The 17,498-nt window shown below is 37.9% G+C and overlaps 1 protein-coding gene across 2 annotated transcripts in view; it reads left to right on the top strand.

Annotated features, from left to right (window-relative positions):
* Smc6 (structural maintenance of chromosomes 6) overlaps nt 1-17,498 on the top strand; it is a 61,254-nt gene that overhangs the window by 31,385 nt on the left and 12,371 nt on the right. For both annotated transcript variants that reach the window (XM_085690856.2, XM_048439711.3), the window contains exons 16-23: nt 415-529; nt 840-1,000; nt 3,490-3,625; nt 4,795-4,875; nt 5,865-6,035; nt 7,793-7,930; nt 11,102-11,247; nt 13,035-13,160. In XM_085690856.2, coding sequence (XP_085546982.1) covers nt 415-529; nt 840-1,000; nt 3,490-3,625; nt 4,795-4,875; nt 5,865-6,035; nt 7,793-7,930; nt 11,102-11,247; nt 13,035-13,160 — 1,074 coding nt within the window. The remainder of the gene's footprint in view (nt 1-414; nt 530-839; nt 1,001-3,489; nt 3,626-4,794; nt 4,876-5,864; nt 6,036-7,792; nt 7,931-11,101; nt 11,248-13,034; nt 13,161-17,498) is intronic.

Below are 17,498 nucleotides of genomic sequence, written 5' to 3'. Positions count from 1 at the left end.
ATAAAAATTATAACTGCTATAATCAGTTTTGACCATGATGGTTGTGTGTCTTGGTTTAAATCATTATTGCCAACTTTAAATTCTAGCCTGCCACTTAAGTATCTGTAGGATTTTAGGGAACTTACTAAGCTCTCTGAAGCATCCTCATCACAAAAATAGAGAGGCTATGTTATAGTGGTTGTTAGGACATTACGTGAGCTTGTATTGTTTTAGGTGCTTAGAACAGTGTCTTCACACACTGTTTTGGTGTACTTGTTCAGTAAATAAATAAATCTCGTACAGACATGTCTTCAAATTATTAGCAGATATTTCATATTCTCTCTATAGTTTACTATACTTACCCATTAAATTGCATAATTTTGCTCTTTTTTTTGTTTAAAGTTTGTTAAGTTGCCCTCCCCCTCTGTCTCCTAGAGCTGCTTATCATCCGGAGTTTCCAACTGTTCTGACAGCGTTAGAAATAGACAATGCTGTTGTTGCAAATAGCCTGATTGACATGCGGAGCATAGAGACAGTGCTGCTAATCAAAGTAAGGCAAATGAGTCAACATCTTCATAACTGGATTTTTTCGTTGATCCGTTTCTGTTGTTCTTTCATCGCATGGGAAAATCTATAGGATAATATAGAGTTGGTTGTTTGTGCAGTTTGTTCCCCAAAAGACCTGTTACTTTGGGGTATTTGTAAAGTATTTCATAAATATGTTGTTATTTTGAGAATTATTTCTAAATATTTCTAAAATAAAAACACTTGAATTTTCTTACCAGTAGATAAAATTTTGAAGTATGTTCATCAGAAATACGTTGACAGTGTTTTAAAAATTACTTTCTTTTCTATTCTAGAATAATTCTGTAGCTCGTGCAGTCATGCAATCCCAAAAGCCACCTAAAAATTGTAGAGAAGCTTTTACTGCTGACGGCGATCAAGTGTTTGCAGGTCGTTATTATTCATCTGAAAACACAAGGCCCAAGTTTCTAAGCAGAGATGTGGATTCTGAAATAAGGTTTGATTAAGTTAGCTTTACTTTATTATTCCCACTGTCTCCTTTGGATTCCGTCTTCTTTAATAGCCTGCCCATAGGGATTCCCTCAGAGAAGTATTGTGATTTATCTGAGTGTTTGGTCTTAAAAGTTTATTTCACTTGATGTGGAATTTAGCATATATTTTGACAGTAATATTGAGTACCAAATACACAGAATGTCCTCAACAGCTGATCTACACAGTGCCACCTGTCCACAAGCTGTAAGGACACTGTATAGAGTGGGAACTAGTGCTTGCTTGGGCAATACGTGTACTGAAATTGGAACGGTACAGAAAAGACTAGTTCACTTCTGTGAAAGGATGGATTAGAGATTTGAAGCAGTCCATGTGGAAGATGGAGCTGTATTGCTGCTCACTATTGAGTCACAGTGATTTTTTATTTTTTTAGCTAGAGTTCAGCGTGCTGAGCTGCGTTCAGACATAACCTTCCTTATTTGTCTCATATATAGACATTGTTTGAGAAAACAAGAAAGAAGATCATTTGACACAGCTAAAACACAGGCCTAGGAGCTGAGTGGAGCTGAGCGGTGGTGGTGCACGCCTTTAATCACCCCTGGGAATCAGGCAGGCAGATCTCTCTGAGTTCAAGGCCAGCCTGGTCTACAGAGCGAGTTCCAGGACGGGCTCTAAAGCTACAGAGAAACCCTGTCTCAAAAACCAAAAGCAAAAACATAGGCCTAGGAAAATAAGGCTGGTAGAGAAGATAAGTTGAGAAGTTAAATCAGGAGGGAGAGGTGGTAGTGCACATTAGTCAAGGAATTGATGGGAGGAGGCAGAGGCAGGTGGATCTCTTGAGTTTGAGGCCAGCCAGGTCTACAGAGTGAGTTCCAGGACAGTCAGGGCTACACGGAGAAACCCTGTATCCAAATAGAAAAACGAATCAAAAAATTGAAAAGTTAAGAGTCATGTCCTTAATTACTAGAGAGGTTTGCAAAAAAGAAATTTTGGTATCATTGATATCCTGAATTCCCAACTAAACTAATTCCCTTTGGTGAAGTGATAGGTTAAGCTTTTAGTTAATGATTTAGTATATGTTTATAGTAAATTGGCTTAAGATCTAGTGCTGGTGCTGACCTTGCTGCTTGTGAGACTGAGGCAGAAGGATCATTGGTTTACTAGAGTCCTGGCTACCATGTGCGAAGTCTTAGATTCACCCTCCAGCACCACAAAAGAAAGGAAGGAGAGGGAAAGGAAGGGCATCTAAAAATACTGAGCCAATGTTAAAGGATTCTAAGTTTTAAGTGACTTGCAAAATAAGGAAATGAGGGCTTTGTTGAAGTTTCTTGTTTTCAGATGCTGACTAGTTTTCATGTGGTTACTAAAGTAGCATGAAGTTATTACAAGGTTTTGGTAATTTTAAATAAAATGTCTTGATTAGTGTAGGAAAAGATTGAGGAGAAAAAACAAACCACCAAGTGAATGTTGTGGCACTTGGTTTAGTTTCTCATCCCGAAGCAGTCCCGTTAGGAAAGCATGCATGATGTGTGAGTAGGCTCTTAGGACTTGTGTGTTGTTGAACTGCATGGTGAGACTGTTCGATAGGCAGTGCTGAAGTAGCCTCCAGAGTTTATGCTTTCATTTGTTCCTTCACACAGCAACCACTTAGTGCTTGTCAAATGTGCTAAGGAGTGGTGGGTAGTTTATACGTGATTGGTACTGAGGAAACCAGCCAAGTGCAGTGCGGAATTAGAGACCGATGATCACTGTTTGTTGGAGTACATTCATCTCACACAAGCAACTTGTATACTTAGCTCATGTTTAGTATGTCTTATTAGGTAACAGATTGTCTTTTTCGTGTGTAAACTAGTAAAGCAAAACACTGAAACTATAGCTTTTGCTCCATTGCTGCAAAGAGGCCTTTAATGGTTTTGGCTTCTGCCTCTTTGTTTTCCATCTCTATGTCCTCTTCCCCCCCCACTCCCTATATATTCTTAACATTTGTTTTTCTTAAACAAAGGCTGTTAAGCAATTCTTTTCAGTCTCCTGTCACCACCAACAGTGTATTTGTGCGTTTGTATTCCTGTGCTCTACCCAGCTGACCTAGCTGGTAAAACATTCTTTCAGAACAACATTTGCATTCCTGTAGTTGTGAGGACATAAAGTTCCTTGTCCTATTCATATTTAATGTTGCGTATAGTCCGGTTGTCTTCTTTTTGAGGGTTTGAATCTTTGTCCTGTTTCTGCCCCCACCTACCTCTATGTATAATTCCTGAAGAATAGAATTTGTGTCTAATATTTGTTAATCAAATAAGTAAAACTTATGATTAGATGATCTTTTGACATTTCTGCTAGTTTTCACTAATAACTTAGTAGTTTCATAAAATAATTTGATAGGGCTATATCAAATTTGATATAGGGTTTTGTAAATAAGTTATTATAAATAAACTTTTTTTGTTGTAAAAGAGCAAGATATCTAATAAAAGAGTTTATTTTTTCCTCTTTTCTATCAAGTGATTTGGAGACTGAAATTGAAAATAAAAAGACCCACATAATAAATCTTCAGCACCATTTGTCTGCCCTTGAGAAGGATATTAAAAGAAATGAAGAACTTCTTAAAAGGTGCCAGCTGCATTATAAAGAAATAAAGGTAACAAAAATAAATAATAGCCTTTGGTTTTTCTTAACCATATCAAAGTTAATTGTATATTTTTGTCATTCATGTTCTCAAATAGTTTGGCCTCAATCCCCTTTGTATTCTTAGACATAACTTTCTTTTACGGGTTGTATTAATTAGGGTTTTTATTGCTGTGGTAAAAGACCATGACCAAAAACAAATTGGGGAGGAAAGGTTTTGTTTCCAGCTTAAAGTTCCACATCATAGTCCTTCATTGAAGGAAGTCAGAGCAGGAACACAAAGCAAAAACATAGGAGCAAGAGCTGTGCATAAGCCACAGAGGAGTATGCTTACTGTCTTTCTCCTCATGACTTTCTCAGCCTGCTTTCTTAGGGCATGCAGGACTGCCAGTGGTGGGCTTGGGCCTTTTTAGTCACCTATCAGGAAATTGCACTACAGACTGGTGGGGCATTTTCTTAATTAAGATTTCTTCCAGATTATCCTAGCTTGTGTGGAGTTGATGTAAAACCAGACAGTGTTGTTGTATCTTATCAGTACTTAAGGTTTGTTTTGGTTTTTTGTTTGTTTGTTTGTATTGCTCTGGCTGTCCTGGAACTTGCTTTGTGGACCAGGCTGGCCTTGAACTCACAGAGAACCGCCTGCCTCTGCTGTCCAAGTGCTGTGATTAAAGGCACTATCACTGCCCAGTAGTACTTAGAAATGAAAACAAAGTTTTGGTTTTTGATCTATACAGTTATAAGGTACCTGTAAATTTGAGAGAAAGCGTTGATAAAAATGGTGGACAATATTACAGTGCTTTTCTGAAAATACTTTTGACTGTATGGAGACTCTCAGATCTCCCAGGGATTATTTGGGTCTTTGAGAAAGACACTGTTATTTCTACAGTAATCTTTCAATAATTTGAAACATTTGTTATGAGAAGCATTTTCTCTCATAGATTCAATAGTGTGGTTATTTGGAATGCTAAGGTAGTTTTCTTCTACTCTGCATGGCTGTAGGTTAGTAGTGAGAAGGATCGTAGTAGAATGTGAAGCACTCACCTCCTGGTTATGGAGGAACACAGATGTCTCCTTAGTTGACTGCTGCATCCTGCTGTGGGATAAGCATAGTAGAGCTTTGTAGTTTAAAAGAGTCTTCCAAGGACTTCGGTTTTTGTTAAATTCTAAATACTTCCTTTTTAGATGAAAATAAGAAAAAATATTTCTGAAATTCGGGAACTTGAGAATATAGAAGAACACCAGTCTGTTGATATTGCAACCTTGGTAAAATGCTTTTCTTCCATTTAAATGTTAAAGGATAAAACTGTAACTTAGCTTTTTGGCTCACAAGTGTCACTTTTTTTTCCATTTGATTTTTGGTTTTTTGAGGCAGAGTTTCTCTGTGTAACAATGCTGGCTGTCCTGGAACTCACTGAGATCTGCCTGCCTCTGGCTCCTGAGTGCTGGGATCCGAAGGTGTGTACCACCACTGCCCTGCTTTTCTGTGTACACACACAGTACACGTTAGCAAAGCCTGTGCATCTAAACAGTGCACTGAGAGCTCTGCGTCTCAGAGAAGTGCCTGGCATTCTGCAGTCAGTCAGGGTTGAGCTTGGATTTCTTTTTCCAGCTTCATATTCCATCTCATTTTTTTTTTGCATGTTTTTCTATATTTAAGTTTTCTAGCCTTCTGTTTGTGACATCCAGTTTACCCTTTTCTGGAGCACAACAAAGAAGCATGTAACTCACGTCCTACATGATGAATGGCAGCATGTTACATACAGTAAGCAGTGAGCAACAGCTCTGATTCCTACGCTACAGAGCTTTTGGCCAATGAGGATTGTTGAGTTTTATTAGTAGTCTTGTTTCCTTCCTTTTATTCATTTATCTTATTGATAAGCTACCTTTTATAAAACCATAGGTTATATTTTAATTTTTTTTTTACTTAGCCAGTACCATATTGGCACAGAATAAATACTGATTTATACAAAGTACATTTTGAAAGGAAGCTAGTAGATGGAATATACTTTTGTTATAGTTTCAGACAACATTATTTTACTTGACTGCTTAATACAATACCTTCCATCTTTTGAACCTTTTTGCCCTACCTTGTAAATTTCTGTTTAAGCATGAAAATGTTTCATTTTTTTTGTTTTTGTTTTTTTTTAATCATATCTCTGATTTTTACTGTTGTCCTTTCTCAGAGTATATGTATATATATTGTTGTTGTTGGATAACTTGTATTTAACTCTATGTTCTTTAAATTTTATCAGGAAGATGAAGCTGAGGAAAATAAAATAAAAATGCAAATGGTTGAGAAAAATATGGAGCAACAAAAAGAAAACATGGAGACTCTTAAAAATCTAAAAATTGAAGCAGAAAATAAGTATGATACAATTAAATTAAAGATCAACCAGCTGTCAGAGCTGGCAGATCCACTCAAGGTATCTGTGCAGTTGTTCTTTCTTTTCTGTTACAGCCTTAGACATCCTCACTGGTTAGTTGTAAATATGAACATAAATTGTTGAATTAAGCCAGTTATTACAAAATATTCTGCTCTTGACTTTAGAAAACTGAATAATTGGATCCCAACCTCTTTGTCTTCCAGAAGCAGCAGCATTAGGGGTGTCTTCGAATGCTTGTTTTGGTCCCTGCTGGAATCTTCCCACCTTAGCTTAGTTATTCATGAATTAGCAGCTGTGAAAGTCAGCTCGAAATAAATTGTTATTTAAGCTGCTTATGAGCACATCACAGTTAGATTTGAGACTGATTTCTTTGATGTGTTTTGAAACAGGGTCTCTCTGTTTTATTAACGTCTTGAACTAGGAGGTTAGTCATCCTCTGCCCCCCGATTGGTAGGGTTAGCGGCATGTGCCATCACGTATGGCTCTGGGTTGATTTCCTTTGACTTTTATTTTAAGCATATACTATTTGTGACTATATTTAGGGAAATAAAGTGAGGTGAATTAAACTAATTAATTATATATAAATTAATAAACTGAATTTCAGTCCTTATGGTAGTTTTGCTATCCTGCACCTTCTTGGCAATGCCATGCCAATGAATAATTCTGTTTTCAGAATTTGAAATTTTATTGATAAAGTACAGTTCACTGGCAAATGAACTGATTATTAGGGATGTACAATTTAGATATTAAAGTTTTTGTTTTTCTTCAAACAAGAAATACTATTGGCTAAGATAAAAAAATAAGAAAAGATAAGTCCTAGAGGAAATAAGTATCAGCCTACAAAATACCCAAGAATAAAAAATAAGACAAAGTTAATATTTTGCCTTAAAATAAGAAAAGGAATAAAACTTTTAATGTCAAAAATTTGAATAGGTAAAGTAAAATTTTGGTCTTAAGAATTGCAGCAATGAAACTATAATAAAAGTACGGTAACATTGAAAATCTTATACAGTAGAAGAATTGAACAGGATCACTCACAATATTAATAGTGATGTGCTAAAGCAGAATAGAAGATTAGCAGATAAATTATTTGCCCAGGAGATTTAAAATTAGAAAGGAATGAAGAACAAACCGTGTTTTGGGCTTATTTGCTCTTGATTTGCTTTGTATATGTTGCTGCGACAAACTCCGGATTTTCTTGTGCTAGCAATGTGAGGACGGTACCCTGAGCTCTCCCTCTCTGTCTGTTGTATTCTCTAGTGCTCTAATTTCTATTTTGAATTCTCTGTTCTTAATTAATACCTAAGGTCCGGCAAATACTGGAATTGGGAGTTCTTAAGTAAGTTCAGTAAAAGACATTAAGAATTTTTTTGTCTTTCCTCTTTGCCTTGCCTTCAAATTGTTGTAAGGTAGGAGCTTAGTTCTTTGATAAATTCGCTTGTAATCAAGTACTAGCAGGAGGTTTTGCCTCCTCCTCAGAATGTCATACCAGCTGTCAGTAACAAAGCCACGATGATTTTCAAACAAAATAATTGAATTCCTAAGACTCCCACTGTAATATGTTAGCAGCTGCCAAATATAGTGAACTTGGGAGTATACTCAGTATTAGTCAGAGGTGTCGTGGGAAGGTAGTGAGTGAACTCATAGAGAACTTGGTGTATGGGGTTTTTTCCCTTGCTAAAAAGTGCAGTGGGCACTTGATCAGCTAAGTTGTCTCCTGTTCCCAGAGTCCCAGACCTCCCACCCCACTGTTAATGATCCTTTCTTTATAGATTATATTGTTTTAATTGAAACAGGATGAATTAAATCTTGCTGACTCTGAAGTGGATAGCAAAAAACGAGGAAAGCAGCATTATGAAGATAAACAGAAAGAGCATTTGGATACCTTAAATAAAAAGAGAAGAGAACTTGACATGAAGGAAAAGGAGTTACAGGTTAGCCAATGCTTTGATTTGCTTTTCTTTTTCTTTCGTTTTATTTTTGTTTTGTTTTGTTTTTTTCGAGACAGGGTTTCTCTCTAGCTTTGTTGCCTGTCCTGGAACTAGCTCCTGTAGACCATGCTGGCCTTGAACTCACAAAGATCCACAGCCTCTGCCTCCCAAGTGCTGGGATTAAAGGCCTGCACTACCACTGCCCGGCTCTTGATTTGCTTTTACATTTCAAATTATTTTATCTACAACTTGAATCATTAAAATTTTTATAATTCTTTTTAGTTTTTGTTAGTTTTACTTTTTCACTGAAATAGATTTTTTTTCATACAATATATTCTGATTATGGTTTCCTCTCCCCCAATTCCTCCCAGATCTTGCCCACTTTTTTCACCAAAATCTACACATTTTCTTTCTTTATTATTAGAAAATAGAGATCTAAAAATAATAATAAAATAAAAACAAGGGAACCAGAATAGGACAAAACAAATAAAAAGAAGAAAAAAAAAACCACAATCATGTACAGATGCTGAGACACATTATCACACACAGAAAACCCATAAAGACAAAATCAGAAACCATAACGCAAAAGATCTGTTTCTTGTTGACCATCTGCTGTTGAGCATGAGCTCTGCTCTTAAGTGTAGTTTGTATCCCTAGTGAAGGTCCGTTGGGATCTTCATCTGTGGGTGTTAGCATTTGGAGACAGCTTCTGGGTTAATGATGGGTCTTTTACCTTAGCAGTGGGATCCTTTGCGTGTTCTGTACGTGTTAGCACAGCCTGTGAGTTCCTGTGTGTGTCAGTCCTGTTGTGTCTGCAAGGCCTTGCTTCTTTGGTGTTCTCTATCCCCTGTGGCTACTCCTACAGTCTTTCTGCCTCTTCTGCAGAGTTCCTGAACCCTGAAGGGAAAGTTTTGATGGAGACATCCCAGTTAGAATGGAGTGTTTGAAGGCCCCCCCCCCCCCCCCGCACATTGTCTGGTTGTCAGTCTTTATTTGTTCCCATTTTGTTGTAGGAAGAAACTTCTCTGATGATGACTGAGCAAGGCACTGATCTACGAATATAGCAGAATGTTGTTAGAAGCCATTTTATTGCTATGTTCCTTTAGCATAGCAGAAGTATTTCTGTTTCCCATAGGTCTGTGTCCTAGCTAGTCTCAGGTGCTTGACCACTGGGCAGTGCAGTGTTTGGTCCATCTCATGGAGTGGTCCTTATTTCTATTCAGATAGTGATTAGTTAACTTCCTTTTCTGTGACATCATTTTACCAATGTATCTTGCGTGAAGGTCACTACTGTAGATTGAAGGGTCTGTATAGTGTTTAAATTGGGGCTTACCCTTCTCCTCTGGTAGTGTGTGTAGAGTGCCTTCCAGTACCATGAACACTACCATCAGTTGTGGAGAGTTGGCAATAGCCTGGGTTTGGAGGTTTCCAAGGAGCTCTTCAGCAGTGGGATTAGATGTAACTCATTCCTGGCACTGAAGGTTTCGTCTGGTGGCAAGCAGTGTCTAGTTGGGACTTTGTCTCCTTTAGTGTTTGGTGATTCCATTTCCCGTTTCTTTTCATATATGTTTTAAGAAGTGTCTATTGGATTAGATTTCCATATAGCATTTATTTTTTAGTTTTTAAATTAACTATAAAGTAATAAGCTTCCAAATGAGGTTTCCATACATATTTCATTTTGGTTAGTTTTATCTTTCCCCGTTCTCCCATATCTCTCTGCTCCTTATACTCTTGTTTTCATCCTTCCTTCCATTTTGCTATGTTGTCTTTCCTACTTGCTTCTTATGAGCCTTTTTCCCCCAATGTCGTGTTTCTAGAAAAAAACAAATTGTCTTGAGTTTTTGTTTTCTTCAGAGAAACAGGCACTTGTGTAAATTAACAGGGAGACTTAGTGTCCTTCAAAACGTGAGGACGTAACTAGACAATCATTTCCATTGTGTCTCAGTGCTTGAGAATGTGGCTCTCTCATTAGGTATTTCTCTTTAAGTGCATGCCACTGAATGTCAGGACTATGCCTCTGCATCACTGGGGTGTGTGCTGGCAGGGCTTAACTCCTGCCAGCTGTGCCTCTGCATAGCTAAGCAGCCACTGTGTTTTTAGGGAATAAATTGAAGACAGTCTTGTAGCCAGAAGAGGTAGATTCCATCTTTGCTTTATGTCGTAAAGAAAATGAGTGGAACTCTTAATCTGTTCCCATATTTGTTCCAAACATTATACAATACATTATGATATAAAATAGATACTATATGAGAAAATACTTGGCATTTCTTTTTCATTGCATATAAAGAAGATGATCTGTGTTTTCCATTCCTCTGTTTTTCAGAGTACATCTTAAAGATGGCACATTTCTAATGACAGGGAAATTTATTTCTTCAATGTAAAAACATGGAGAAAAATATTAATGTGGGTTGGAGAGCTGGTTGAGCAACTAATAGCATTTATACTATTCCTTCACAGGACCTGAATGTGCTTTTCAGCACCCATGCCTAGTGTTCACAGCTCCTAGTAACTCCGTCCCCGGGAAGATGCAACATCTCTGGCCTCCACAGGCATCTATATATACATACATACATACATACATACATATGCATACACATATAAATATATATGTGTGTGTTTGTATATAGCATATATATATATGTATATAATACACACACACATATATTAGTAAGGAGGTTTGCTTTATTGGTTCCTAGCTGTCCAGCTAGCTTAGAGCCGAAATAATCACACATAAACTATATTATTTAAAACATGGCTTGGCCCATTAGCTCTAGCTTTTTATTTAACCCATTTCTATTAATCTGTGTATCACGACGAGGTCATGGCCTGCCAGCAAAGTTTCAGCACATCTATCTCAGGGGACGATTACATGGCATCCCTTGACTCCGCCCTTCTTTCTCACAGCATTCAGTTTTGTCTTCCCCACCTACCTAAGTTCTGCCCTGCTATACGTCCAAAGCAGTTTCTTTAATCATTAATGGCATTTAAGCATACAGAGGGAAAATCCCACATCATATATATGTAGCTGAATATATTAAATCTTCAAAAAAAAACCCTACTGATAGTAAATGTATGTCTTAAATTTAAGTTATTTTACTTTGCATGCTTTGGCAGAGTTAGTACAGTGAATTATCATAACAAAGAAGTTTTTAAGATCTAAATATCTTTTCTTAGGAGAAAATGTCACAAGCAAGACAGATCTGCCCAGAACGGATAGAAGTAAAGAAATCTGCATCAATTCTAGACAAAGAAATTAATCGGTTAAGACAAAAAATACAGGCAGAACACGCTAGTCATGGAGATCGAGAAGAAATAATGAAGTAAGTGATCGTTAATTTTTTTTTAAAAAATATTATATTTATTTATTTATTATGTATACAATGGTCTGTCTGTGTGTATGTCTGCCGGCCAAAAGAGGGCACCAAACCTCATTACAGATGGTTGTGAGCCACCTCATGGTTGCGGGAATTGAACTCAGGACCTTTGGAAGAGCAGGCAATGCTCTTAACCACTGAGCCATCTCTCCAGCCCAGTGATCGTTAATTTTCTACTTTAGTGTAGTATCCATGGATATTATTAAGCTGTTTTCCACATGCATGAAAACAGATGCAGTTAGTCAGTCACTAATAGGTCATGGATGTCTTGTTGAAATGGGTGTCCTTTCATTACTGATAAAAAGGAAGGCTTTAAGAGAATTAGAGGACTTTATGGTTTTGCTGTTGCCTACTGCCATGACTGACCAATCATCACGTCTTCTTTAGCCGTCTCCATTTACATAATGCATACAATTATGATAACTTAGAGTTTGTTAGGAAAATTAAATGAAAGAATCTATAATAAATAGAATCTAGAGGAAACCTAGTGTATGGTTGTTCAAACTCTTCTGAAAAGCATTTCATCAGCATGAATCAAAATGCTTTATGGAATATTTGTTGTAATTTTAATGAGTTACTACTTTTATATTATAATGTAAAGTGAGAAAATATTATACCAAGCCCCTTATAGATATTATATTTTACAAATGAACCATTAACAATAGTATGCATCTCTGAAGAATGGCTAAGGATTAGTAAAATTACAGCTTTTCTATAAAATCCCTTTTTATATTACAAAAAGCTGAGAAGGGGTCCAGCAAGAGAAAGCACCAGTTGCCAAGCCTGGTGGCCAGATTTCAACTCCTCGGACCCATTGTGTGTAAGCAGGGAACTGACAGCATTGAGTACCCACTAACCTCCACGTGCAGGTGCACACAATAAATAAGTAATTTTTAAAGGCAAGTTTGAGAAAACAAGTAATTTCAGCTTCATTTTCAAAACAGTGGCGAGGGGGAATCAGACTATTAACTTTCTGGAGGCAGTACATCACACTTTTTTAAAAAATTTATAAACTTCATTATTTGGATGTGGATGCTACTCAGTAGTATATACATGCCTATCATAATCAAGGCTCAGGCTTTGATTCTCAGTACTGCATTATGTATACATTATGCATATATGTATGTATGAATGAGCTGAAAGGGAGAGTAACTCTGTAACATTCTTGCTGTGCAATCACAGTGTCCTGAATTAGCCAGCATCAGGCCAGTTGGGTCCTCAATGGGCCAGCCAGTCTAGACAAATAGGTAAGGTTTAGATTTAGTGAGAGAGTGTCAGCCTGTTGATTTTCTTCCATTGTGGCAGTTTTGAGTAGGTATGCCTTCCTTACCTCACTGATCTATGTTGTTTACAGTGGAGGGGTTCCGATACTGACCTTGTGTCCCTTTGTTCCTTGTTGACATTGTTAGTAAGAAGACCTTCTGGTGTGACCCTGTGGTCTTTAGAAAGTGTCAGTTCATTAGTATTTTCTGAGATCTGCCACCCCTGAGCCTTACCTGGATACTTAACCTTTTCCATCTTGCTGTATTTTTTCCTTTACCCCTTCATACTTGCATCGTCTGTCTCTAGTAGCATTCATTCTTTGTGGGAATATGCTTTGACTAGAAGTTCATGGAATCACTGTTCTTAGGGGCTCTCAATGCTGCTCTTTTCCCTCTTTCTCCAGTAAAATATATTTGAAACTTTACTTGTATGTTTATATTTATTTACTGAATATTTTATTCATAAAATAGGCAGTACCAGGAAGCAAGAGAAACCTATCTTGATCTGGATAATAAAGTAAGAACTTTAAGAAGGTTCATTAAATTACTAGAAGAAATAATGACTCATAGGTACAAAACATACCAACAGTTTAGAAGGTAAGTGCATTTGAAAGGTATATCTCTTTTTCTTTTCACATTATTCTATATAAATAATAAAATCATTACATCTTTCCTCAAGTTCAGCTATATGAGATACTATGGGTGGATGATCCACATTTAGAATCAGAATACTTTGAAAGGACCTTAACAACAAACTGGCCCAGCTTTTCTACTGTCAGGTATCCTTTACTAGATAGCTCTCAGAAGCTGTTGATTGCCCAAGAGGCTGTTTTGAGTGAGAACTTAGTAGTACTGGAGCAATTGATTTTATTTACTCTTGGAAATTGTGTGTTACTAAGGGAGATTGGAGAGGCTTCTTAAGACACTATCTCAATTGCTTTACCGAGATCTACTAGAATGGTATAGTTCCATGATTATAAACCTTTCTCTCTCTCTCTCTCTCTCTCTCTCTCTCTCTCTCTCTCTCTCTCTGTCTGTCTGTCTGTCTTTATGTACTGCAGTGTCTAGTGTTTATAACTGCTTGAAATATAGCTGGCACTTGATATATATTGGTTGAATAAATACCCAAGGAAACAAGCTATTAAATAACATACATGTGGTACTTTGAAAGAAAATGTCCTCCAAAGGGAGTGGCATTATTAGGTGTGGCTTTTTTGGACTAGGTATGATGTTGTTGGAGGAAGTATGTCACTGCAGGCTTTGAAGTTTCATGCTCAAGCCACACCCAGTGTCTCAAATCACTTCCTGTTGCTTGTGAGTCAAGATGTCAGAACTCTGAGCTCCTTCTCTAGCACTATATCTGTCTGCATGCTGCCTTGTTTCTCGCCATAATGGTCTGAACCTCTGAACTATAAACAAGCTACCACAATTAAATGGTTTCCTTTATAAGAGTTGCTGTGGTCATGGTGTCTCTTCAGAACAATAGAAATCCTAACTAAGACAGTAATCAAAGATACATGCTCTTTCAGGAGTAAATAGATCCCCTACTTACACCACAAGAAGCGGGGGGGGGGGTGGTGGTGGTGCAAAAACTGGAAGGCAAATTATAGAGGATATAGCTTTTAATATTCTTATCCCGAGGCAGCTGTAGTTCTTCTGTTTACCTCTGTTTTCCCCATACAGTCCCTCAGTAATGCTTCTTACTTGTCTTTATATCCCAATTTCTGCGATTGTGTGTTTGTGTATCGTGCATGTACATATGTGTGTGGAGGCCTGAGGTTGATAACAAGTGTATTTCCTTAATCCCAGCCCCCCCCCCCCGAATTTTTAAAAATTTGCAAATTTCCTAACAGCATCTCTTGTCAAGCCTGAAGCTCATCAATTTGGCTAGTTTGCCTGGGCAATGAGCTTTAAGCCATCTGTGCCTGTGTATTCCCCATCCCCCAGTGCTGGGATTACAGCAGCCTGGGGCTATGTGGGGCTTTTTATATGACTTCTAGAGATCCAATCTCAGATCTTTACACTTTAGGGGGCAATTCAACAACTGAAGCATCAACTTCCTAGAAAGAAATGCATGAAAATATACCTAGCTGTTTTATATATATGGAGAAATTCAGAGGTGGCCTTAAATTTTTTTATGTTTATTATTTGGCACGTATGTGTGCACTGTACGCTGTGAACCTGGCATGTGGAGATCAGGACAGTTTGCAGGAGTTCGTCTTTTCCTTTCCTCACATGTCCTGATTGAGTTCAGGAGCCAGGTTTAGTGGCAGTCACCTTTACCCATCTTGCTGGTCAGTCAATAGGTATGGCTTTAAAGATAAAATGTTCCATCATAGTCTTGGACTACAGTAAACTTTGAAATGCATGTGTATAGTTGTTGAATATTTTTCTTTTGTTTTTGGGATTTTTTGTTTGTTTGTTTTTGTTTTTCTAAACAGGCTTTCTCTGTGTAACTGTCCTGGAACTGGCTCTGTAGACCAGGCTGGCCTCTAACTCAAAGAGATCACCTGCCTCTGCCTCCTGAGTGCTGGGGTTCAAGCTGTGCACCATCACCGCCTGTTCCTAGCTGATGAATTTTTAAAATAAGGTGTTTATAATGGACAGTTTAATCATGCTCATTTATGGGGTACAGGATGGCATTTCAGTACATGTACATAAATAGATACTATGCAAAGATCAGATCAGGGTCATTGGCACAACTGTGGTATGTCCTCCGCAGTCTTTCTTCTGTACATCCTTCTGCTCTCTCTAGTGTTGTGCTCTCTAGGTTTGTGTTCCTCCTCAAATACTAGGCTGCATGTAAGTGTACATTTGCTTTAGTCTTTGATGAGTAGTAATTTGGGGCCATTTGTAGGACTCATCAGTTCATTTCCCATTTTTCAGAGATCATTTTGCCTGGAACTGCCTTTGCTATTTGGTATCCAGACTAAAAACTCTTACTTCATATATTTTGTCTGGGTTTTGAAGAGTTTTAGAAAAATAAGTGACATTTAATTTCCCTATTTTTATTTTGAATTTAAATTTAAAGTTTCTGTTATATACATGTTTTCCAGATGTAGTTTGTTAATCTGTTGTTAAATAGCAGCTAACATTTAAATAGTCTCTGTAAAAGTTGTGCTTTCTTAGTTTGGGTTCTTTTTGTTGTTGCTAGGACAAACACTCTGAGAAAAGCAACTTAGAGAGGAAGTGTTTATTTCTGCTCACAGGTCAAGGCAGAGGAGTCACAGGTCAAGGGAGTAGGAATTTGAAGCAACTGGTTGTGTTGTATCCACAGGGAAAAAGCAAGAGTCAAGTGTGAATGCATGCTGTTCTGCTCCCTTTTTACATCTTAGCTAAGGATCCCATGCCCAAGGAATGGTCTCACCTGCTTTTAGGCTGGTCTTAGTTAGCCTAATAAAGATAATCCATCCCAGGTCTGCTCAGGCTCGCTCCTCAGGTTATTCTGGACTGCCACAATGACAAAACTACCATCATAGTGTGCTACCTTAGTAGAGGCTTTAACACTGATGTGTTTTTCTGTATTGTTTTCTCTGTTGTAGAAAGAGAACAAAAATGACCAACCTGTTAGAATCATTTCTCTCTACACTCTAACCTTATTTTTGGACAGTTTATGATAGAAGTCCTGTGAATGGAAGCAGTCCATACATTGGAGTATTGAAGGATGTTAATAGGGAGTTCCGGAATCCAGTTACCAGTGTTGTGGCAGTGAAAGAAACCAAGAAGACCCAGATTTCTCTGTCTTTGAGTGTAGAGAGTTAATATAGTTTAGGACATGTAGGCAGAGACTGCGTATTTGTTTTCCTGATGCTCAGAGCCAAATAATCATACAGAAACTATTAATTACAACACTGTTTGGCCTGTTAGCTCAGGCTTTTTATTGGCTAGCTCTTACATCTTGAATTAACCCATTTTTATTAATCTGTGAATAGCCATGAGGCTATGGCCTACTGGTAAAGGTTCTGGCAAGAGAAAAGCTTCCAGCAGAGGTGACTTTCTCTTTCGGCAGCTACATGGCATCTCTTTGACTCCGCCTACTCTCTCTTTATCTGTGTTTTGACTTTCTGTTTAGCTTTACTCTGCTAAGCCATTGCCCCAAACAGCTTTATTTATCAAGCAATAAATACAACACATATACAAAAGGACATCCCACATCAAGGACAGGAAATAGGAGAAAGTCATGGGTTTGTTGAGGAAATAAGGCTTCAACTCATTAATGAGTAGAGATGAAAAGAAATATTGCCAGTTTTCTCTCACCCAGACCTTATTTTCTAAATACTGTGTCCTCAAAAGTAACCAAGATCTCATGGAAAGAAAGAGAAAAAAAGAGCCAATAGCAAACAGTGTGGGAAAGGTATAGATAAGTCTCTTGTTATGGCTCACATCCCAGCCCTAACCACCCCTTCAAAGTGATGACAGAAGGGCTTAGAAGATAGCTTAAAAGACTTTCATTGCCAAAATCAGGGACAGTTTGACGATCACAACAACTCCATCCTGATAAAGAGAAAGATAAGTAAAGAACTGATGGCTGGGGCACAACTCAGTCAATAAAGTGCCTGCTGTGCAAGTGTAAGGACCTGGGGTTGAGCCCCTGTTCTGTGCCCCCACATAAAAGCTGGGCACAGAAGACTCAGACATAGTAGTACATAGTTAGACTTTTATTACTGGGGAGGTGGAGATAGGAGGATCTCTAGGGCTCACTAGTAAAGCAGCTACCTAAATATCAAGCCCCAGAGCAAAGAGAGACTGCCTCAGAAGTAAGGTAGACAGAGCTGAAGAGATGAGTAAGGGTACTGGTTTCTCTTCCAGGGTTCAATTCCCAACACCCACATAACAACTTAAATCATCTACAACTCCAGTCACAGGGATCTGTTGACTGCTGGCCTCTGTGGATACTGCATGTCTGTCGTGCACAAACATGCAGACAAAGCACAC

This window comes from Myodes glareolus, chromosome 6, assembly GCF_982192425.1.
Source record: "Myodes glareolus chromosome 6, mMyoGla1.1, whole genome shotgun sequence".
Classification (NCBI taxonomy): domain Eukaryota; kingdom Metazoa; phylum Chordata; class Mammalia; order Rodentia; family Cricetidae; genus Myodes; species Myodes glareolus.
The sequence above is the reverse complement of the archived record's forward strand: the minus strand, read 5'-3'. Positions and strand labels throughout refer to the sequence as shown.